General features: G+C 64.9%; 1 protein-coding gene across 1 annotated transcript in view; it reads left to right on the top strand.

The window, feature by feature from the left end:
* The first annotated feature begins 325 nt into the window (after positions 1-325).
* The window catches only part of CCDC85C (coiled-coil domain containing 85C), a 36938-nt gene continuing 13505 nt past the window's right edge, over positions 326-23758 (top strand). The window contains exon 1 of the mRNA XM_056135497.1: positions 326-1367. Coding sequence (XP_055991472.1) covers positions 566-1367 — 802 coding nt within the window. The 5' untranslated portion in view covers positions 326-565. The remainder of the gene's footprint in view (positions 1368-23758) is intronic.

The raw sequence follows: 23758 nt of genomic DNA, 5'->3' as shown, positions 1-23758 counted from the left end.
ACTTGAACCGCCGGGAGGGGAGTGGGAGCGGAGCGGGGGGGCCGGACGGTACCATCTGCGCGGCGCCCCCCCGCCCGCGCCCCGCCCCTCCCGCACACCCCCGGGGCCGCCCAATCGGCGGCGCGCGAGGGCGGGACCGGGGCGCCAGAGCGCCTCGGATTGGCCGCCGGGCGGGCGGGCGCACGGCGCGCGGGGCCCCCGGGGGCGGCGGGAGCGCCCGGCCCCGCCCCCGGCGCCCCTCCCCGCGGGCGGAGGCGGGGCCTCGACGCGCCCCGCCCCCGCCCCCGCCCGGAGTGGGCGGGGCCGGCGGGGCTCCGGGGAGCTGGGCCGGGCCGGGCCTCCGCCTGCTGCGCCCCAGCCCCGAGAGCGCCCGGCACGGCGGCCGCCGACGCAGCAGCTGTGCGGGGCTCGCGCGGCCCCGGAGCGCGCGGGGGCGCGGGCGGCGCGGGCGGGCGCTGCGTGAGAGCGTGCCAGGCGGCGCGGGGCAGGCCGCACCCGCGCCCGGCCGCCCCCGGGCCGCGCAGCCCCCCGGCGCGGGCGATGCCGCCGCGCTGACCGGCCCAGCATGGAGAAGCCCCCGGGCGCGGCGGCGGCGGCGGCGGCCGAGGAGTTGAGTCAGGTGCCCGACGAGGAGCTGCTGCGCTGGAGCAAGGAGGAGCTGGCGCGGCGGCTGCGGCGCGCCGAGGGCGAGAAGGTGGGCCTCATGCTGGAGCACGGCGGCCTGATGCGCGACGTGAACCGGCGCCTGCAGCAGCACCTGCTGGAGATCCGCGGCCTCAAGGACGTGAACCAGCGGCTGCAGGACGACAACCAGGAGCTGCGCGAGCTCTGCTGCTTCCTGGACGACGACCGGCAGAAGGGGCGCAAGCTGGCGCGCGAGTGGCAGCGCTTCGGGCGGCACGCGGCGGGCGCCGTGTGGCACGAGGTGGCCCGCTCGCAGCAGAAGCTGCGCGAGCTCGAGGCGCGCCAGGAGGCCCTGCTGCGCGAGAACCTGGAGCTCAAGGAGCTGCTGCTGCTGCTGGACGAGGAGCGCGCGGCGCTGGCCGGGGGCGCGGGGGGCGCGGGCGGCGCGGGCGGCGCGGGCTCGCGCAGCTCCATCGACAGCCAGGCCAGCCTGAGCGGGCCGCTGGCGGGCGGCGCGCCGGGCGCGGGGGCCCGCGACGTGGGCGACGGCAGCAGCACGTCGAGCGCGGGCAGCGGCGGCAGCCCGGACCACCACCACCACCACCACCACCCGCACGTGCCGCCCCCGCTGCTGCCCCCCGGGCCGCACAAGGCCCCCGACGGCAAGCCCGCGGCCACGCGCCGCTCCCTGGACGACCTGTCGGCGCCCGCGCACCACCGCAGCATCCCCAACGGCCTCCACGGTAAGCGCGGCGCGCGCCCGGCCCCGACTCCCCCGCCCCCGCCCCCGCCCCTTCCCACGCCCCCCTCCGGGCTCTCGGAGACTCGGGGGCGCCGTCCCGCGCGCACCTTCTCCCGGGAGCTTTGGGGAGTTGTCTTGGCGCGTGGGTGATGGAGTCTTGTCCCAGGTCCCCAGCGCAGCTCCCTGCCCCCTGGAGTTAGTGGTGGCGAGGGGTGGGGGGACGGGGGCCGGGGCCGGGGGTGTCCCTTGGAGGCGGGGCGGATTCTCCTCTTACTGGAGCCGTTAATTGGGGGCCCCCCGGAGCCGAGTTGCCTGCACGTGTGTGTTGGAATCCCGCCCGAGCACGGGTTGGAGGAGATGGAGCCCGGCGCACAAGCCCTCCCTGGGGTGCCGCGCCCCCCTCCCCAGATGCTAGGAGACCGTCGGCGGGAGGGGGGGTGGGCAGTGTTTGCAGGGGATCCTGGCCTCGCTCGGGTGGGTGCCTCAGTTTCTTATCTTATCTGGGGAATGGCGGGGGTGATCCCGGGCCCCACCTCCTGGATTGGAGGTGGAGATAAAGCCGCAGGAATTCTGTGGCCTTACAGGAAGTGCCAGTGTGTGAGGTGGCTCAGCTGTGGGCGGAGACCTTTGGTCGGGGGAACGCTTAGGCCTTGGCAGTGTCTTCCTCGCCCTCCCGGGGACCCAGGACAGGCCCCCGGGTGGGGGTGGGGGCGGCGGGGGGGGCGTGGCCGGGCGGCGAAGGCCTCGCAGCCCTCCCAGTTCCCAGTTCCCAGCGCGTTCCTCCCTGTTCTTCCACATTTTTGTCGGCTCCCGGCACCGGTGGCAGTTGCTGAACTATTTTGCCCGAAGGTGGAGATTAAACAACCCTTTCTGGTTCTCTTAATAGGCTTCGCCCCTGTTCGGGAAGAAAGATGTTTCTGGGCCTTCCCCTGCCGCGTCCCATGTCGGCCTGGGTGCCCACGGAGCGCGGGGAGGGGCTGGGCTCCCTCTGCAGGCTGCTGCGATGGGGGCTGGACCCCCGACGCGGGCATTTGCTCCTTCCCCACCTGGGTTAGCACCCTGGGCCCAGTACCCGCGGGCTGGATGGGGAGGGATATTTTGTTACCATCTCGCCCTCCAACTCGGGTTTCGCTTTGTAACTCAGTATCTCGACTCACTTCCAGCCTCGGGCCAGGTTTGGCGGCTCCGTCTCCCTGGCCGCCAAGGCAGGGGGAGGTGAGGAGTTGTCACCTGCAGGGGTGGGGGTGGGGTGGGGCAGGGCTCTGGTTCTCGCTAGTGCGGTCAGGAGGGAGGGGTCCCGGCTGGGAGGTCTGGTTTTCAGCAGACTCTTGGGGAGCGTTGCTTCTCTGCAGGGTGCCAGAGGGCCCGGCTGGGGTGTCAGTTTGTCACATTTGGGACCCGGGAGGCCCCAGTCCTGCCTGACTCAGGGTGTGAGTTCTGGGGAAAGGCTAGTGTGGGGAGTGGAGGTTGCCCCCTGGTGAGACCTGAGGTTTTTCCACCCACTGGGTGTGTGTGTGTATGGGGGAGGGGCCTTGGAGATGTCACAGTTCCTGTGGTCCCCTTCTCCGGCCCGACTGCTCATTGGGAACAGGTGACAGAGCTGGCTTTGGGGCCGGCCGGGTGGGGGCGAGAAATGCCGCGAACGTCAGTTGGACATGGGCGGAATTGTGACTGGTGAGTTTTGTCTGAGATGTCCCTTCAGCAGTGACAATAGTGCCAGGAAGCCAGGCGCGTCAGGGCCCTGGGACACGCTTCCCTGAGCCCGGTTGTGCGGCTTTGACTTGCGCTGACCAGGGACAGCGAGACGCTCTCTGGCCCGCTGGTGTCTTCAAGCCCTTGGTCTCAGCTTTTGTCTTTGTGGGTCTGGGCTGGGGGTGGTTTTCTCCATTTTACAGACCAGTAGGTGGAGGTCCAAAGGGCCGCCTAGTCGCTGGGTGGGCGCCCCCCCTCACTGCCCTGGCCCCGGGCTGCCTCTCTGGTGGGTTGTCACTGGGGCCAGGCTGACAATCGGCAGACACTCGACTCCTGCCCCAGCTCTGCCCTGTTTCCCCTCTCCTGGGAAGTGTCACTTCCTTATCGGTCACCAAGGAGCAGATGGCTGATAACCTCCTGCCCCGGAGGGCACTGCCTCAGCCCGTACCCCCCACTTCCGATACCTTGGAGGGGCCTCTCCAAAGTGGGGTGGTCCCCCTCTGTCCAGCGGGCTCAGGAGGGGGGGGCAGGAAGATCCTGCTTTTCCAGGTGCCCTCCTGGGAACAGAAACGAGAACCAGGGCACCCCAGAAGTGGTGGCAGGCACCCCAGCGTGTGTCTGCTGCAGCTGCTGGGGACTGGGGCGCCCTGGTCTCCCCAGGGAGCTGGGCGGTGGCGGGGCCACACGCTCGGTGCCCTGGGAGGTGTCCATCAGACTAAACAAGGCCCTTGCCTGGGCTCGCCAGGCCAGCAGCTCAGAAAACATGCCAGGGCCGGGACGGCTCTGGGCTGCACCCTGGGGTCTACTGGGGCCTCTTTGCCCCCACCCCATGTGGCCGGCTGAGACATGGGCTCCAAATTGCGAAAAAGTCAGGTTTGCCCCTACTGAACCTGGGAATTTTTTTTTTTTTTTTTTTTTTTTTTGCTTTTTGGGTCATACCCGGCAATGCACAGGGGTTACTCCTGGCTCTGCACTCAGAAATTTTACTCCTGGTGGTGCTCAGGGGACCCTATAGGATGCTGGGAATCGAACCCGGGTCGGCCGCGTGTAAGGCAAACGCCCTACCTGCTGTGCTATTCCTCCAGCCCCTGAACCTTGGAATTTTGATCTCCCAATGCCAGTACTTTAAAAAAAAAAATTGGGGTTGTGATGACACCTGGCAATGCTCAGGGCTTACTTCTGGCTCTGTGCTCAGGGATCACTCCCGGCAGTGCTCAGGGACCGTATGGGATGCCGGGACTGAACCCAGGTTGGCTGTGTGCAGGTAGCCGCTTACCCACGGTCCAGGCCCTCTCCTGTCCCAGGCGCCCCATCCTGTCAACGCCTTTAGCTGGCCTAGAGAAGCCCGCAGGCATGCCCTCCCCTCTAAGGGGCCCAGTGTCCTCAGACCAGTTTGCGTGAAGATTTGTGCTGGGGAGATGGTAGGGGTGAAGGCGCTCGCCTGGCTTGCCGCTGTCACGGCACCATATGTGGTCTCCAGTGCGGCCCCCAAACCCAAACCAAAGGAGACTTGGGGCTTTCAGGGTAAGATATTTAGCTGCTCTGGACTGGAGCGATAGCACAGCGGGAAGGGTGTTTGCTTTGCACGCGGCCAACCCAGGTTCGATTCCCAGCATCCCAGATGGTCCCCTGAGCACTGCCAGGGGTAATTCCTGAGTGCAGAACCAGGATTAACCCCTGTGCATCACCCGGTGTGACCCAGAAAGAAAGAAAGAAAAAGGATGCTTAGCTGCTCTTGCTGACTTGTTGGTTAGGGGGCCGGGGTGGGGCAGGGTGGGGTGGGCCTTTGGGAGCAGAGACCGACCCCCAGTGCACCTTGAGGGACCCCCAGCATCGTTCTCTGGGTGGGACTAGCTAATAAGGCCTTCCAGAGCAAGGGGGTGGTAGAAACTAGCCCCAACAGTGGGGCGGGCCCCTGGCCTCCACCCTGCCCCCCCGCCCCCCCCCATCTGCCTGTGTGACCTTTGGGCCGAAGTGTGCGGGTGGGGCTCTCAGGCGACATCCAGGGGGAAAGTCGTGCTCTGTGGGACAGAGGGGAGGATGTGGGGGGTCTTCTGGGCCCCACCAGGTTTTCCTCGGGGCTTAGACCTGGGCAAGTCACTGATCAGAAGGGCGGGCAGTGTCTCCAGTGCCTGAACCTCATCCCTGTGCATTTGGTGGCTGTGTGTGAAGTGGGGACCCCCACACTGCATTGAGCACCCCCCCCCCGGGCTACCCCAGGCCCGCCTCATGCCCTGAGACACAGGCTTGGCTTGACTGGCCCTTTCCTGGGGGCCCTCTACCATGTCAGTGCCTGCCCATCCTGGGGGCGTGGCTCCCCTAGGCACAGGTGACTCTGGGATTGTGTGTCTGTGTGCACATGTGTGTGTCTGTGCCCACGAGTGCCTGTGCATGTGCACCTGTGTCTGTACTGCATGTGTGTGTGTAGCTATCAGCCTGTATGTGCATGTGTGTGTGTGTGTGTGTGTGTGTGTGTGGCTATCTGTCTGTGTAGCTGTCAGTCTGTGTGTAGCTATCAGCCTCTGGGTGTGCATGTGTGTGAGTGTGTATATATGTGTGTATTTGTGTTGCTGTCAACTGCTGGGCATGCATGTGTGCATGTGTGTGTGTGTATGTGTGTGTAGTTGTCAGCTTCCGGGTGTGCATGTGTGTGTGTATAGTTGTCAGCCTGCTGGGTGGGTGGAGTGTGTACATAGCTGTCAGCCTGTGTTTGTGTGTGTATGTGTGTGTGCGTGTATGCTCACATACAGGCCCCACAGTATCAATCCAGGGATCATAGACACAGGGGATCCAGGTGGAATTTGGGGGTACAAGTAGTCTGGACCCGCCCCCCCCCGACAGCCTGGGCTTGCTGGGGGGGAAGTGAAGTCTGGGGGGGGAGCTGCTCATGTTGGGACTGGGAACTGACTCAGGAACTTTGGGCTCGAGCCCCCCTCCCTCTGCTTCCCCGTGACCCCTGACCACAGGCCCAGCAGCCCAGGTCCAGGGGCCGAGGGTGTGTTCCCCTCTGTTCCGTGTCCAGCTCCCTGAGGTGCTGGCAGGGGTGTCGAGGGTCCCCGCCAGAGCCCAAAGGTGTGGCTGGAAGTGTGGGGTCCCCCTCCCCAGGCGGGACCCCAGAGTGTCACTGCCCCTCCTACAGCCACACCATCCCTACATGTGATCCCAGATAAGTCAGCAGCTAGATCCCCTCTGGAAAGTGGGGCAGGGGGTGGGGATTGTCATGGGGTCACTGCAGTGCGGTGGGAGGGGTTTCCCAGCTGTGCTCCCTGTGAACTGTGTTCCCACCCGAGGTTGCGGACATGCAGGGGTGCGGGTGGCGGCTCCTCAGCTGCTTCTGAGTGTTCTTGGTCACGCTCAGTTCCCTGAGGTGGGCTGGGGAGCAGGGGTGGAGGGAGACGTCCTCCCGCTCCTTCCTGTACCCCCGCACGCCCCTTCTCCAGCCTGGCAGACCGGGCCACCAGCTCTGGGTGTTCCCTCGGCACCCTGGTGGGTTTCTCGCTTCCCTGTGGACCACACCTTTGACCTCCGCCGACCCGCACTCCCTCTGGGCAGCTGGGCATCCTGGAGCTGTGGCCGGGCACAGGAAGGAGGAAGTGCCCGGCCTGGGAAAGTGGAAGCTGGAGCAAAGGTTACAGCCCTGAGCTCCTGAGGGATGGGGAGGAAGGAGCCCGCCCCAGGTCGGCCCCCCTCCCCCTCCCCCTGGACCCCCTCACCCTCTCTTGTCCAGCTCTGGGCTGCCCAGCTAGGGGCTTGGGGACAGGTCCTAGCTGGCCTTTGCTTGGACCCAGAGGTGGGTCCCAGCGTGGGAGTCGCCCTGGGAGAGCCCCGGTCCAGGGGAAGAAAAGGGCCCCAGGGGTGAGGGGAGCAGGCCCATAGCCTGGAGGCTGTCCCCGCTGCCTCCGTGGGCCCTCCTCAGGACCAGGACCAGGGGAGTGTCCATTACCCCCCCTCCGTTTGACCTTTCAGGTTTATGGGGGTTTGAAGTGGGGTGCAGGGCTGGGCCTCGAAGGGGACAGCCCGTCTGTCAGAGGAGAGTGGCCACAGGCTTGCAGGGGATGGGAGGGGGGGTCTTGGGTGCAGAACCCGTGTCCCCCCCCCAATCCTCGGGCGGGGCCCCAGTTCAGATCCCTGGGGAAGAGGATTTGGGGTCGGAGCCAGGGCTGCTCTGGGGAGTTGGGCCACGCTGGACACGCCCACAGCTTGCCCCGCCCCCTTTGCACTCCTGATTGGTCAGTTTAGGGAATATGGGCGGGGCCCAGGACTTAGAGGCCCGGGTTCTGGGGTCCCCATACCCAGAATCTTGCGGTGTCCGCCCATCTCTGCCCGGACCCCGTTCTCTCTTCCTGAAGCCCCTCGGTCCCAGTGGGGGCTACTCAGCTGGGGGCAGGTGTCGGGCTGGGCCAGGCCCCAGTCTGTGCCCTGCCAGACAGCAGAGCCTGGTGGAATTACTGCCCCGCAGTCACCCGATCCCTAGCTGGGACTCGGGACCGCCTTGGCCCTGGGAAACCCAGAGCTCTGATGCCCACAACAGACCTGCCCGCTCTGTGCGCCCTCGAGCTCCCTGACCTGCTCTGGGCTGGGCCCTGCCTTCCAGGCATGTAGTAGGTGCTCAGTAAACGAGGGTCAGCAGACGGTGGTTCTGGGCAGTTTGGATGAGGTGGCCCTGTCTTTCTTTATTTTAGCCTCAGCAGGGCTGGGGACCGCCGGAGCTCCTCCCAGTGGCACTGGGTTGGCCGTGCCAGGCCCCGGGATGGCACCGCAGTCCTTATGCGTGCCAGCCATGCGCTCCCCTGAGCCTTTGCCCGCCCCTGTGTTAAATCCGCCCTTGGTCAAGGCCCGCTGGCCACTTGCCTTTCAGTTTTCTTTTGCTCCGTTTGGCACCAAATGGCCCTGACGTCTCCCCCCCAGCAGCCTCCCGCTGACTCGCCGCCCCTGCCCCGTGTCCCCCCCAGCAATCACGGCGGAAAGACACTCTGGCATTTCTTAGTGATTTCTGCTCAGGCGGCTCGCGGCTGCCACCCGCATATCAGTGCCAGGGCCTGGGCTGCTGCCCGCACAGATGGCCCAGTGGGTCCCAGAGGCTCCCAGGGGGTTCTGCGCTCCCCCACCCCCATCCCTGCTGGAGACATCCGTCAGCTGTGTGTGGGGGGGTGAGGCTGAGTTCCCCGTTGGACACCCCGACCTGGCGGCCAGCCGGATGGAGGGCGGGAGAGGGGTCTCCCGTCAGCCCGCGTCCTGCGGCTGGGCAGGGGGAGGTTTTTGGGGGTGGCTGGGAGCCGTGGGAGGCTGCCGACCCCCCGGTGTGTTTGCTGAGCCCCAGCCCTGGAGGTGCTGGGCTGGACTCACCCCTGCTTCCCTCGGTGGGAGCTGTCAGACCTCGGTGGGGGTGGGCGTGGCTGCTGGCAGCTGGGGGCCTGTTCCTGTTGCTTGAGGGGGGCACAGGCGGGCCGGGCGGGCCAGTGGCTCCGGCCTGGAGGCCCCAAGGAGAGTTGACCCATTTCCTGAAATAGCCGGTGCGCTGTTGGGGACGTGGTGCTTTGTCTCCCCGAATCTGCCTCTCCATCTGCGGCTCCGCTCCGGGGCTGTAAGACAAGAAGGCGGCCTGCGCTTGTCTGGCGATCAGAGGCCCCGGGGAGCCCCCCGCCCCCCACAAGGGCCCGATTGTGAGCGCCCTGAATGCGCCCGCCTGTCCCGGCCACGGGCCCGGCCCTAATGAGGCTGCCCTGGGAGTGGCCCTTTGTGGCAGTTCCGGCTCACCGACGGGCCCCCGGCCCCCGTGGATCGCGGGGTCTCGGGTCCCCACCCCACCGAGCAGGAGGCGGGAAGGCTCGTGTCCTGCGCCTGGGTACGGGGGCCACCTCCTGCGGGACCCCTCTCCATTGTCTCCTTCTGCCATTCCTTTCGGGGCCCCTGGGCGCTGCCTCTGCAGACAGGCTCAGGTGTCCCCATCCAGAGCAAGGACCTGGGCCTGGCCCGTGCTCCCCTCCTTCCCCCCAGCCTTTCTCGGGGGCTCGAGGGCTGGAACCCACCACCCACCTACCCGCCCGGGGCTCTTGGGGGCCAGGGCTGGGGGCTCTTCTCTCTGCATCTTGTTGGGGTTTGTGCCAGCAGGTAGAGCTGCTCCTTGGAGGGTAGCCCCCTCTCCAGCACCCCAGGGGGATCCTCCTGTCTCAGCCTCAGCCGCTGATGCAGAGCCTGGGTGCCTGCGCCCCCACGGCTGCCGTCTGCACAGTGACCCCCCCAATTCCAGCTTCTCGGCCCCTCTGTGCTGATCACGAGCTTCGGTGTCTGTGAGTGCCCTGGACCAACGGATGCAGGATCCAGCCCTCCCCGTGACGGCAGAGAGGGAGCCCGGCATTCCCCAGAAGCTTTGGGGGGGGGTCTCTCCCCAGGCCCCACCTGCCTGTCTCAACCCCACCTTCCCGGTCTCGGCGTCATTGCCAGTGGTTTGGCTCTCTGGGTGGGGTTCGTCCACCCTGGGGCCTGCAAACATCCTCCTGCCCTGGTCCATGTGGATGCCCGAGTAGGCGGGAAATCCAGAGGGCTGCAGTGCCCAGGGGCTCTCCCCACGGCCTGACCCCACTGCCCAGCTACTGGCCCCCGAGTCTGAAAAGGAGGCCCGGGGGCTGGAGTGATAGCACATAGCACAGCAGGTAGGGTGTTTGCCTTGCACGTGGCTGACCCAGGTTCGATTCCTAGCATCCCATATGGTCCCCCGAGCACTGCCGGGGATAATTCCTGAGTGCAGAGCCAGGAGTAACCCCTGTGCATCGCCGGGTGTGACCCAAAAAGCAAAAAAAAAAAAAAAAAAAGGAGGCCAGGAGGCCCACAGCACCAGAAATGGAGGCAAAGGGCGTTTAGGCGGGAGAGACCTTGCAGGCAGGGCACACCCTAACCCCACAGGGTGCCCCGAGCCCCGTGGGGGGATCCCTGAGCACCGCTGGCTGTGGCCCCCCAAAACAGAACAAAATGAAATGTATCTCTTGAAAGAAAAAAGTGCAGAAGGAAAAGATGTTTAAAGGGGCAGGGTTCTGGAGCGACAGCACAGCGGGGAGGGCGTTTGCCTTGCACGCGGCCAACCAGGGTTCGATTCCCAGCATCCCATATGGTCCCCTGAGCACCGCCAGGAGTAATTCCTGAGTGCAGAGCCAGGAGTAACCCCTGTGCATCGCTGGGTGTGACCCAAAAAGCAAAAATAAATAAATAAATAAAGGGGCAGGGCTGGCGGGGACAGTTCGGCCCCCACTGGCCTCCACGTGGCCAGCAGGTGGGACTGTTCTGCTCTAGACTGCATCACCCCCCCGCTGGGCTCGGGTTCCCGCAAGCCGCTGCGGGTGTGCGGGGTGGGTAGTGGCAGTGGTGTGGTGGCCCCCCAGACCTCCCCGGGGCTGCAGAGATGCTCAGTGTGTGGACGCCCCCCCGGGCCCCGAAGCACAGGCAGGGGTGAGCCCCGAGCCCTGAGCAGGAGGCAGCCACCCGCCTCCAACCCAGCACAGGCTCTCGCCAAGGAGGTGCGGGTGTGGTGGGACACGGGGGTCTCTGATGTCCAGCCCTGAAATGCCAGAGTGACCCCTCCCCCCGTTCCAACTCCCCCATCTCTCCTGGCCCAGGCCTGGGGAGCGGTTTTGTGCCATCCTCCTCATGGTGCAGTGCCTGGAGCACGTCCCTCCCTCTGCCCACCTGCGGCTCAGGACAGGGACAGACCCTGGGTGGGGGAGAACCTGGCCTGCTAGATCCGGGCCTTCAAATGATGGTCGTGAGCTTGGGCGGGATCTGCCGTGTGCATGGCGCGTGGGGGAGGGGGGCGGTGTGGTGGGTGCAGTTTTCTGCCGGATGTCCAAGAATTTGCCACACCCCGGCACCCGTGCTGGTGTGCAGATCACAGGTCAGCCCCCCCCAGGGGCTCCCTCTGGCCAGTGTCCCAGCCTCCTTCCTCTCCTGAGGACTCCTGACCTCGCCCCTCCAACTCACACACACACACACACACACACACACACCACACACACACACACACACGTTGTTCCCGGTGCGGTGTCTGGGCTTTGTGATGAGGTGGGCTTGGGTGGGCATGGCCAGAGGGAAGCCCTGATTTCCGGGTGACCCAAACTCTAGGACTTTCTCGCCTGGAGCTGTTTGGAGTCCTGGCTAGATGGGGGTCTCCCGAGGCGGGCCCCTCCTAGCCCCATGGCTGGCCTTTCCTCCGTGTGTGACCCCCTTCCTGGAGCAGGGGGACTCCTTCACGAGGGCCTTGGTAGGCTGCAGGTTCCTTCGGGAACCCCGTGGGAGAAGGCTCCCCGCCTTCCTCCTGGGGTGTCCTTTTTTTTTTTTTTATAACTTCTGTTTTTTTTTTCTTTGTTTTTTGCTTTTTGGGTCACACCCAGCGATGCTCAGGGGTTCCTCCTGGCTCTGCACTCAGGAATTACTCCTGGCGGTGCTCAGGGGACCATATGGGATGCCGGGAATCGAACCCGGGTCGGCCGCGTGCAAGGCAAACGCCCTACCTGCTGTGCTATCTCTCCAGCCCCCCGGGGTGCCCTTTATGGGGAGACCAGGAGTATCGGTCAGGGTAGGGGAGGGAGTGTGCCTCTCCCAGACCCTCTAAGGAGGACAGTGGACTGATCTCCCGTCCCGGGCAGGAGCCCCCACCCTCCCTCCAGTGATGTGGGCGCCCTGGGACTGCCCCCCCTTCCCATGCCCAGCTTCCCCACCCCCTCCCCCATCTGCCCCCCTCCCCCCCGCATTGCTCACGAGCCTCTTTCCCGAAGTTGTTTGTCTCCCTGGAGGGAGGCTGGGTGCTGACGTCTTTGTGCCGATCCCGTCCTCCTGGACTTCTCCCTTTTATGGCTTCCTTCCTGCCCGTTTCCTCCCTTCGCTGTCCTCAGTCTCAGTTTACCCGTCAGTGGGAGGAGGCCCTGGAGGGACCGGGGAAAGTTCCAGATGCCTGGGGCCTCCCGTCTCCCACGGGTCCCGGCTCCTGGCCCAGCCCCCTCCCTGCCCTGCTGCTCTGGTGGGGCTTTGCAGACCCTCGGTGGCCCTTTCTGTCCCCCCCCAGACCTCGTGCCCATCCCCACGTGCCCCCTGCGTAGTCGGGGCCCACACCTGGCGATGCTCAGGACTCAGGCGTCATTTCCGGCAGGCTCGGAGGGCCCTAGGGGTGCTGGAGATGGACTCTGGGTCAGTCTTGTGCAAGGCCAGAGGCCCCCCTCACCCCCTGTCCTCCCGCCCCCCGCTGTACGGTCCCACGGGGCCTGGGAATCCCTCTCAACTTCTTCCTTGGAACTCTGATGCTCCCCTGCTCCCACGGACCCTGCTGTCTTGGCCGGGTGCCCCCCGCCCTGCCCGGAGGGTGCCCCCCCAGCCAGCCAGTGGTGGCATTAGAAGCTGAGATTTCTGGGACCCTGAGGCCACACAGTGGGGTAAGTGGGGAAGGGCCCGTGCGCCCCTCACACTCCGTGGGGTATTGATTGGCAGCCGGAAACCACAAGAAGGACGGTGGGAATTGGCGTCTCGCTGCAGGGCTGGCTGTGTGAGAGGGACATGGGAGGAGCCCTGGACTGGGCTATCGGGGGGGCCTCCATGTCTGAACGATCCAGGAGCACTGTGCAGGGGGGCCCAGGGCCAGCTCTTTGCAGAGACGGGAAGCTATGAGTAGCTCGGGGTCCTGACTGCAGGAATTTTCTTTTTCTATCTGTTTTTAGGCCACACCTGGTGATACTCAGGGCTCTCCCCTGGCTCTGCACCCAGGAATCTCTCCTCAGTGCTCAGGGACCCCGTGGATGTGGGGGTTGGACTCGAGTCGGCTTGTGTACGACCAGGGCCTTATCCCCGTGCCTGTCAGCATCAGGCTCTGAAGCCCGGGCCTTGGGAGGAGGGCGGGGGCAGGGGAAGAAGGTGCTGGAAGGGAGGGGGGACTGTGGCAGTGCAAGAGAGGGGGCCCTTCAGGAAGGTCACAGTGCATTGTGCCCGGGAGGACGCTCTGCCTCCGTGCCAGGAGGGTCCCCCTTCCCCAGTGGCCCCATGTTCTAGGGTCCAGTGCGCTTTGCCCCCACAAGCTGCGCCTGCCTTTGGGGGGCCGATGCCGGGTCTCTCCCATCAGCCACCCCCTTGCTCATCCAGGGGGTCCCTGGCAGGAGCTGGGTGGGGCAGGGGAGCCACTCTCCACTGACACCTGCCCTCGCCTTCAGCGGGGACACAGCCCGCAGCCCTTCCCGCCACACCGCCAGGTCCAGACCCAGCGCCGCCCCGGCCCCCCCCCCCCACCCCACCCCCGTGCAGAGCAGCGGCTCCCGGAGGAAGTGGGATGGACGCAGCGTGCCAGCCCCGCGGTGCCTGCTCTGACTAGGGAGCGGAAACACGCACCCGCTGTTAAACTTGTGGTGGGGACAAGGGACGCAGGGACGCTGCTGCCATGGCCCCGGCCCACTCCTGGGCATGTGGCCAAAGCAGCACAGCCAGGTGGACGTGCATCTATGCAGTGACGTGGGTGTGTATGCAGTGACGTGAGCATGCACACCTGTGACGTGGGCATGTAAGCAGAGATGCGGGTGTGCAGGCAGTGGGTGTGCATGCAGTGACATGGGTGTGCATGGCCATGATGTGGATGTGCATGCAGTGACACGGGTGTGCATGGCAGTGATGTGAGTGTGCATGCAGTGACATGGGTGTGCATGGCCGTGATGTGGATGTGCATGCAGTGACCTGGGTGTACATGGCAGTGATGTGGGTGTGCATGGCAGTGACGTGGGTGTGCATGCAGTGCTGGGTGTGCACATGTAGTGACGTGGGCGTACGTGGCAGTGCTGGGTGTATGCATGGCAGTGACGAGCATGCATGCAGTGACGTGGGCATGCATGCAGTGGGTGTGTATGCAGTGATGTGCATGCAGTGACATGGGTGCACATGTAGTGCTGGGTGTGCGCATGGCTGAGACACGGATATGCTGCAGTGGTGCTGCAGACCCCAGGGCTGCGTGCATGGAGCTTTATGAGATTCTCGGGGCGGGTCCTTGGACACTGGGACGGCAGCCAGTTGGCACTGAGTCCCCATAAACCTGTGCCCGCCACTGCTGCCCCTTCCTGTGGGGGCGGGGCAGGGGGGGGTCCCTGCCAGAGTCACTCCCTCTCACCAGGGCCGGCCAGAGGGTCCTTGTTGCTGTCCCTGTGGCTTCCGTCCCCGCAGGCAGCCCCGAGTGACCCTCTTTCACTTAAGGCCTGTAAAATGCTGTGTGTTTGGGGCCCACCGGCTTGGTGCTTGTCGTTGCTCCCATCAGGTGCTCTGGGTGACGGGCCATGAACCCGGCCATGCAGAGCTCACGTGCCAGCTTGGCGCCACTGCTCAGAGTCCTGAAGGTCACGTACGTGACACCCACTTGGCCATGGGCAGACAGGTGACCGAATGGCACCTGCACAGATTGGACCCCTCCAGTCCCCCTGCCCACGCCTGTCACACCCTGGCGTAGCGGCTCCTCGTTCCCCTGGCCCTGAGCCCCCATGGCTGATCCTCTGCCTCAGCCTCTTCCTGTTCTAGAAGCTTCTCCAGGCAGGAGACGCGCGCGCGTGTGTGTGTGTGTGTGTGGGGGGGGGGGGGGAGTTCTGCCCATCTTTGGTCCCAGCCTCAGGGTTCGGCCACGTCACAATGCCCAGGCTTTGTGTGTAGAAATGAAGTCCCCTTCATTTTCTTTTTTTTAAATTTAAAATTAATTATTTTAGGGACTGGAGCGATAGTACAGCGGGGAGGGCGTTTGCCTCGCATGCGGCCGACCTGGGTTCGATTCCCAGCATCCCGTATGGTCCCCCGAGCACTGCCAGGAGTAATTCCTGAGTGCATGAGCCAGGAGTAACTCCTGTGCAACGCCGGGTGTGACCCAAAAAGAAAAACAGAAATTTAATTATTTTGGTTTTTGGGGCCTCACTTCGCGGCGTTACTGGGGGAGCGGGGAGTCACAACTCCGGGAGGGTGACCCTTTTCGAAAGCACCTCCAGGGCCGGGAAGTGTTGGCCTGGCAGGCAAGGAACTTGGGTTCTAACCCCAGCGCCCCACTGGGTCCCCAGAACCCCCGCCAGGAGTGATCCCTGAGCACGGAGCCAGGAGTCAGCCCTGAGCACCGCTGTGTGGGACCCCCCCCAAACAGACCAGGCAACAGAAGCACCCCTCCCGCCAGGTGGTGCCCCTCTGGCTTGCAGGGCGCGTTTGCCCACTCGTTGAACGGGCTCAGGGGGTTTCTTTGCTGGTTCTGTCCTGAGCCCCCGGGCCTGCTTCTGGGGTGATGCAGCTCTTGAGGGGGTGTTCTGAAGGCGGGTGGGCAGCAGGAGACCCCTGTGGGGGAGGGGAGCAGCTTTAGCGGTCACAGGACCATCCAGGGCCCCGCAGGAGTGTAGGGGAGGGCGTGGCGGGTTGGGGGGCTGGGTCCCTCGCGCTGCCTGGCTCTGGCCACTTGGCAGCCCGTGCAGAGGCTGGGCCGGGCCAGTCCCCACAAAGGCCCTGCGTTTTGCTGCTGGCTGCTGACCTGCCCTTACTGACCGGCCCGCCTGCCCCCTGCAGCGTTCCTCAGAAAAGTCCCAAAAGGCCCGCGCTGGCTTCAAGGCCAGCCCCCAACCCCTCCCCTGCTGGCGGCTGGCGGCTGGCGCTGGACCTTCTGGGCCCATTAAGAAAAGCCGCTGGGTAGCCTGCTTGGGCTGCTGGCGGGCCAGAGAATCCAATCCGAGAGAGAATCGCAGACAATGGCGGGAACAAAGGTCCGTTGTTGGCTGACGAGGACGCGGTGGGGGTCATTGGGTCTCAGCCTGTGGGGGCGGGCAGCCTGGGTGGGGAGGAGTGAGCTGCCCCCTGCTGGCCCCGGGTCTGGGTCTGACTGGCAGCTCTGATCTGGAAATCTGGAATTTAATTCCAGCCCCCCCCCCCCCCCCCCCCCCCCCCCCCCCGTCCCAGGGCTGCTGTCCTTGCGTGTTGGGGGGACTGAGCTGGGGGGATTGGTGTTGGCCCCGTTGGAAGGGCGGGTGTTTGTGAGTAGAGTGTGGGCGTTGTCTGAGTGCTGGAAGAGCCCGTGGTACAGTTGTCATTGGTGGGGTGTTGGGCCGGTCGGCGGGGTGTCGAGGTGGGAGTGTGGGCTGGGGTCGGGCCGGTGTTGGAGCTGCTCTGGGGTGTTGGGGTGGTTTGGTAGGGCGCTTGGTGGCGGTGAGCATGTAACGGGTGATGTCGTGTGTTGCAGGAGTGTTGGAATTTTGCGGGAGTAGGTGCTGGGGTAGTTGGTGAGAGGCTGTAGTGGTTGGTGGAGTAGTTTGTGGGGTGTTGGTGGAGTTTTGGTGTAGTTGGTGGAACGCTGGTGAGTGGGGTGAGTTCCGGTGAGTGCTGGTGAGTGCTGGTGAGTGTGGGTGAGTGTTGGTAAGCTCCGGTGGGTATCGGTGAGTGCTGGTGAGTGCCAGTGAGTGTGGTGAGTGCTGGTAACTTGCAGGACTCCAGGCTGACCCAGCTCCCTTGGCCTCTGCCTGCTGCCCTGCGCTGTGTCCGGCCAGACTGGGCATGAGGCTGAGCTCGGGTCAGATTCCAGAGCCCATGCTGGGTTTTCAGCACCGTCCCCGGCTGTGGTGTCCACCCTCTGTCTGACTGGTCCTGGGGCCCCTCTTCCTGCCCCCCCGCCCCCCTCCCCCGCTGACCTCCCTACCTGCAGGGTCACGGCCTCCAGCTCAGAGCTAGAACATTCTCCCGCCCTGCCCTGCCCCTGACTCTGCAGGGACCCGCAGCCACAGGCTCAAGATCCTGGGACCACGTTGGAGGGGTCTGGTGGTCAGACCCGGACTCCTTTCTGCCGGCAGTTCTCACATTCCAGAAGTTTCACGGTCTGACTTCATTGCCAGATGCTGTGCAGACAGTGTGCGCCCCGCTGGGCCATGCCTGTCCCCTCACTCCCGTGTCCCACTGTCCCCCACTGCCCTGTCGTCCCTTACTGCCCCCTGTCCTGCTGTCTCCTCTGTGTCCTGCTGTCCCTCACTGCCCCGTTTCCCACTGTCCCTCCCTCCTCTCCTGGGGGCATTCTGCTTGCTGTCAAGCCGTGTCTGAGACGCTCTGTCCTTCCACGTTTCTGCCTGCAGCCCCTGATGGAATGTTCTTCTGCCTTCCTCTCCTTGGTGTTTGGCGAGGGTCTGGCCCTGCACGAGTCCCCCCTTCCTTGGGTCAGGCCTGGGCCGAGTTCCTGGAAGGCACCGTCCCCTCTGAGATAGAGACTTGGGGGACCCTCAGGGGCTCCCCCAGGTGGTGCCGCCCCCCCCGCCCCCCCCCCCGCCGCAGAGGCAGGGCAACTCTGTGCCCTGCCCCCAGTAGACACCCAGACAGGCCTTGAGGGGAGCTGGCCTTGGGCCACCTCCGGGCAGGGAGCCCAGTGGCCGCGGCCACGCTGCTGCGGCGTCCTCATTAACGGGCTGAGATGGTGGGGCCTGACCACACTCTTGGGGGTGTGGGTGCCCCGGCCTGGGGGCGGGCAGAGGCTGCGGTGGCCACTGTCATTGCTCCGACCTGCTGGGCAGGTGTCACTGCTCACTCTGGGGTCCCCTGCAGATTGGGCCTGCGGGGGAGGGGGTGCGGGGGTGGGGTCAGGGGATGGATGGCTCGTGCTTCAGCCCTGGGACTGGAGTGTTATTTCTGGAAAAAACAATTCATATTTGAAGGGGGTGTGACCGTCCCTCCCCCTGTCTTGGCGTAATTCCCAGGCAGGGCTGTGACCCGTCCCAACCCCCCCTCCAGCTAGAGGGGGCACCCAGACGGATGTGGGTGCAGGAGCTCACCTTCCCTTTCTCCGGGCCCACTGGCTCATAGGGATCCCCCTTTGTTCCCCATTGACTTCCAGAGGCTTCTAGAGACTTCTGGAGACTTCCAGGGCTGGGTCGGGCTGCAGTCGGTGGGTCTCTCGGACAGGTGAGGCAGGTGTGGGGGATGCCGCAGAGGGTGGACAGTATGGGGTTTCCCGGGAGCCCCTGGAGGCAGCCACAGAGGATTGCCCTGTCCCTGTGGCCAGAGAGCTGCGTGTCCACCAGGCCTGGTGCCAGCCGCCAGGTACCCCACGACCCGGCTCCTGTCCCCCTCCTTTGAGGCCACGGTGGGCACCCGGGGATGCCCTATCTGTCTTGGGGCGGGCAGTGTGGCCATCTGTGTGTGGTCACCTGGGCCTGTCCAGCCCTGCGGTTTTGGTTTTAACAGGGACACGGGTGCCACCGGCTTCCCACGTGAGCTTGGTGCTGGCTCTGCTGCCTGGGCCCTGGGAGCTAGTGGGGAAGGGCCACCCTCCCTGCCTCCCCCCCTGCCCCCAGTGCCTTGGCACTTTCCTGCCAGCCTGTCCTCTGAGGGGGGGTACTTCCTGCGTCCTCCCAGAGGGGACAGTCCCAGCCCCCCTACTGGTCCTGGTGCTGCAGTGAGCAGTTGGGAGCCCGCCCCTGCGCCCAGAGTGTCAGCCCGGGTGCGGGGGCCCGGAAGGAAGACTCTGATTCCCTTCCCAGAGAAGGGGTGCTGGTGGGCCCCTCTGCACCCCTGCACCGCCCCTTCCTGCAGCCACCTGACCCCCAGGCCCCTGGAATCCTGCCCATCCCCCCCACCTTGCTTCTGCTGGGTTTCTGGGCCCTGGTCCTGCTGTCCGCACCTGACTGGTTTGTTTTTGTTCTGGGAGCCCCTCCCCCGCTGGGTCTGGGCCTTCCCCTTCCCCTGCACCCGGGAATGGAGACTCCAGAATTCCACCCACCTGTGGGGCTGCCCACTGGCTCCTGCCCGCACCCGCAGCTGGCAGGGGGTCCAGCCTCCCCGTCTGTCCTCATCCACGTCGAGAGTGGCTGTCGGAGGGACTGTGTGGGCCCCAGGGTGCACGCACACACAGACACACACACACAGACTCACTTGGACATCGATTGCACATACACACAGAGGCACACGCACACATGAAGACACAGGCACAGGCAGGCAGAGACATGCACGCACATCACACACATGCACACATGCACACTTGCGCGCGCACACGTACATACACACATGCACACACACATTACACACATGCATGCAAACACACGCACACACATCACACACATGCACACTTGCATGCACACACATGCACACACATTACACATATGCACGCAAACATGCACACACATGCACACACATCACACACATGCACACACACATACACACACATGTACACACATGCCCACACATGCACATACACGCACACACACGCACACACATAGGCCGTGCTGGGGCTTCGGAAGGGGAGGGGCTGTGCTGAGCACCTTGGGCTCTGTCCACTGCACAGGACAGAGGGAAGGGCACTGGCCTCCGTGGGCATCGGGGCCCGCACCTGCTCACTGTCCCGAGGGTGAGTGATGGTCAGCCCTGAATCCACTGTGTGGGGGAAGGGTCAGCCTCCCCCGAGCCTCAGTTTCCCCCTCTGTGATTCAGGCTGGTGCCATGGGCCCCTCCGACTTCTGAGATGGCTGGTCTCCCCGAGGACGGGCGTGTGGGAGGTGACACGGAAACCAGGCAGTGGCGGGGCGGGAGCAGGCACATATGCTTATGCACACACGTACACACACACACACACACACACACACACACACACACACACACGCACACACACGGACATACGCACAGAGTGCGCTCACACGCAGGAACACGCCCACCCTGGGCGCCTGATGCCGGAAGCCCCATGGGGGCCGTTCTGTCTCGGTCGCAGTGAGGGGAAGCAGGGCTGGGGGTCACTGTGTCCCCTGGGCCCACGGCTCACCTGGGGCTTGGGGCTGTGAGGACAGGGTGAAGGCCACGCACAGCCGCCCACCTCCCTGTCCCCTTGGGCACCCCGCCCTGCCCTCCCATGGGGCGCATGTTCTACCCTGGTTGGGGGCTTTATGGGGCGCATCTCTTGGCCCCCAGAGGTTCAGGGCCGCCGCCCTACTGGACAGCTCTGTTCCGCTTCTTCCTTAGTTCTGGGATCACACCTGGCGACCTCAGGAGTCACTCCTGGTGGTGCCGGGGTTCGAACCTGGGGCTGCCCTGTGCCAGCTCCCCTGCCCCGCGGTCTGGGGTCTCTGGGAGGTGCAGGGGTGACTCCCACAGGCCCCTCCCTCCCCGGCCCGGGGTTATGAGGTGCTGGAAGGTGCCAGGCCAGGAGATCCACCCCATCCCCCCTGTCCTCATCTCCCGAGCATGCTCTGTGTGGCTTGGTGGGGGGGGCTGTGACCCAGGGGAGATGGTCAACCCCCATCCCCCGCCCCCAGGAGGAAGGGGAGGGGACCCAGAGCCGTCTGCTGTGTTCTGGCAGGGTGGGGCGTCCGAGCCTCTCCCCCAGTGCTGGGTGGTCCCCGGTGCCAGGCACAGCCCTTCCTGCCGGCTCTGGTGAGCTGCACCGGCCGCTCCCGGCGGCCCCAGGAATGCGGAGGGCGCCTCGGAGCCGACCCCCACCCTCTGCCTGTGGGAGCCACAGCTGGTGCTGGCTTCTTGGGGACTGAGCTTGTGTTCCATGCCCACCCTCCCCCGTGACCCCTTCGCACGCTGTGGGCCTCACTTGGCAGGGAGCTGCTCCGTGCCAGGCAGAGTGTCTGTGGCGGCCGGTTCTGGTGCCTTTGTGGAGGGAGAGGCTGGCCGGGGACGTGAGCTCCCGGTAGGCTGCTTCAAGCCTTGGGGGGGAGCCACAGAGCCTCAGGGGGGTTGGGGGGTGCCTTACTGATGGGCCCTCGCAGCGCTGAGCTGGGCAGCGGTGAGGGGAACCAAGGACCCTAACTCTGCCTTCTCATCCGAGGGCCGAGCGGGGCCACAGGGACCCACAGCACCACCCGCAATGGCTCTGCGTCTTCTGAGCGGGCACCTTGGCTCGGCCCCGGGCAGCCGTGTAGTGACTTGCGTCCGCCTCTTGTGGCCGCACGGCTGCGGGCTTGGACGGCACCCTGTCCCCGTCCTTCCCCCATCCTTCACCCCCTGATCGCGTCCCCAGGGGTCCATCCCCGAGGGCTCCATGGAGGAGGTGACCTCAGCAAAGCTCCCACTAGTTCTGCTGAGCCCCGGCCCCCTCCCGCCCAGCCAGGTGGGACGTGGCCTCAGGTGGGTGCCGTGGCTCTTCCCACGCTCCAGCATCCGGGAGCGTTTCTGGTCTGCTTGTGGGCGGCAGGTGCTCACTGGCCCTCAGACAGTAGCTGGGCTCTGCCAGGTACACGGGCACCTGTGCCAGCCGCCCTGGTGGGTGCTGGGGGTGTCTGAACACAGTCCAAGCGCCACCCTCAGGGATGCTGGACCCCACCAGCCAGCGGCACCCACCCTGGCGTGTGCCAGCACAGTGCCCTTGCCCATAGAGAGGCCGGCGGTGATTTAGACTTGCTGGCAGCGCCTGGCGCCCCGCACCCACCTTGGCTCTGGGCCTTGCAGGCGCTGAGCGCCCGGGGCAGTGTTTGTCCCTGGTGCCCCGATGTCCCGGTCAGGCTCCAGCCCCGTGCCAGGGCCAGGAAGCGAGGGCTGGAGGCAGCTCGGACAGTTCCTGGTTTCCTGCCCGCCCGCTGGGGCCCGGGGCGGTTGCTGGCCTCGCCGTGCCATCTGGTGGCATATTTGTGGCCACACAAAGGGGACAGTGCGGCCAGAGCGTGGCCGCGGCCGCAGGGGCTGACCTGGGCGTGCTCGCGGCGGCTTCATTGGGAGTCCGTGGGCGCTGCTGCCCCGGCTGATGGGTGGCCGTGCTCAGGGGCGCGGGCGGCGTGATGGCCGAGGTGATTAAGTGGCGTTAGGGACGCCTGAGACTAAGTGGCTGCTGTTTTAATGATTAAAATAAATGACCCTGGACACTGCCCGGTGCAACCTGATTTCCCGGGGGGGGGGGGCATGTGAGTTGTGCAGTGTGCGGTGGTGTGGTGTGTGTGACCCATGTGTGGTGTGTGACCCGTGTGCGGTATGTGACCCGGTGTGTGATGTGTGACCCGGTGTGTGATGTGTGACCCGGTGTGTGATGCGTGACCCGGTGTGTGATGTGTGACCCGGTGTGTGATGCGTGACCCGGTGTGTGATGCGTGACCCGGTGTGTGATGTGTGATCGGGTGTGATGTGTGACCCATGTGTGGTGTGACCCGTGTGTGGTGTGTGACCTGTGTGTGATGTGTGACCCGTGTGTGATGTGTGACCCAGTGTGCGGTGTGTCACCCGATGTGCAGCGTGTGTGTACCCCAGTGTGCAGTGTGTGACCTGGTGTGTGGTGTGTGACCCATGTGTGGTGTGTGACCTGTGTGCGGTGTGTGACCCGGTATGTGATATGTGACCCGTGTGTAGTGTGTGACCCGTGTGTGACGTGTGACCGATGTGTGGTGTGTGACCCGGTGTGCAGTGTGTCACCCAGTGTGCAGTGTGTGTGTGTGTAACCCAGTGTGTGGTTTGTGACCCGGTGTGCAGTGTGTGGCCTAGTGTGTGGCCCAGTGTGTAGTGTGTGACCCGTGTGTGGTGTGTGACCCAGTGTGCGGTGTGTCACCCAGTGTACAGCGTGTGTGTGTAACACAGTGTGCGGTGTGTGACCCGGTGTGTGGTGTGTGACCCGTGTGCGGTGTGTGACCTGGTGAGTGATGTGTGACCCATGTGTGGTGTGTGACCCAGTGTGCAGTGTGTCACTCAATGTGCAGCGTGTGTGGTGTGTGACCTGGTGTGCAGTGTGTGACCTGTGTGCAGTGTGTGTGCTGCAGGTGGCTGTGTGTGGGTCCGAGTGCGTGTGTGTGAGTGTTGTGAATGTTTGCAAGCTGTGCATGCCTGGGTCCACATGGATGTAGAGGAGGACACGCACGTGTGTACTCACAGCTGTGTATGTTCACAGTGCGCGTTGGGGCGCGCATGTCCGCGTGTGCCCAGCGGGAATGGTGGACTGTCCAGGCGTGTATATCCCGGCATGCATGCACGTGTTTGCCTGTGCCCATGTTGGGGGAAATGGGCACGGACACACGTGAAGGTGCACGTGTCCAGAGGTGGGCGTGTACACTCGAGCGCACAGCCGGGCATGTGCTCCTGTGGGAAGGGTGCGCACAGGTGTGGGGAGATGTGTGTATCACACATGTGAGCATGTCTGTGTGTGAGTGGAGGTGGGGGGTGCAGACAGACCTAACTCCCCCACCCCCGTTCCTCTGGCTCCTTCCTGGAGTGTTTGCGGGTGCACGTGGTGGGGGTGCAGCCCTGCCCTCCTGCACCTGAGACCCCGGTGGGCTGGGGTCCTGTCCCCGTGTGGCCAGGGTTTCGGCTGCAGGTCTGGTGAGGCCACGTTGCCTGTCCATGGGAGCCACCCACAATCATGTGATGGAGAAGCACCAAGCCCCACTCAACATCTGGGTGCGGGTCTGTGTAGGTGAGAGGAGTGCCCAGCGCAGGTGTAGGCAGAGACTGCAGGGCAGCAGCTAAGGTCCGTGGCAGCCTAAGGCCAGCCTGGTGCTCCAGGCCTTCTTTTTTTTATTTTGCTTTTTGGGTCACACCCGGTGATACTCAGGGGTTCCTCCTGGCTCTGCAGTCAGGAATTGCTCCTGGCCATGCTCGGGGGACCATATGGGATGCTGGGAATTGAACCCGGGTTGGCCGCCTGCAAGGCAGATGCCCTACCCGCTGTGCTATCGCTCCAGCCCCACTACAGGCCTTCTTGACCCAGATCCCGTTTGGATCCTGTGGAAGGTGACCCCTCGAAGGGACTGGGGGTGCCGCATGTGTGTCCCCAGCAGGCCTGGG

This window comes from Sorex fumeus, unplaced genomic scaffold (genome assembly GCF_029834395.1).
Source record: "Sorex fumeus unplaced genomic scaffold, SorFum_2.1 ptg000120l, whole genome shotgun sequence".
Classification (NCBI taxonomy): domain Eukaryota; kingdom Metazoa; phylum Chordata; class Mammalia; order Eulipotyphla; family Soricidae; genus Sorex; species Sorex fumeus.
The sequence above is the reverse complement of the archived record's forward strand: the minus strand, read 5'-3'. Positions and strand labels throughout refer to the sequence as shown.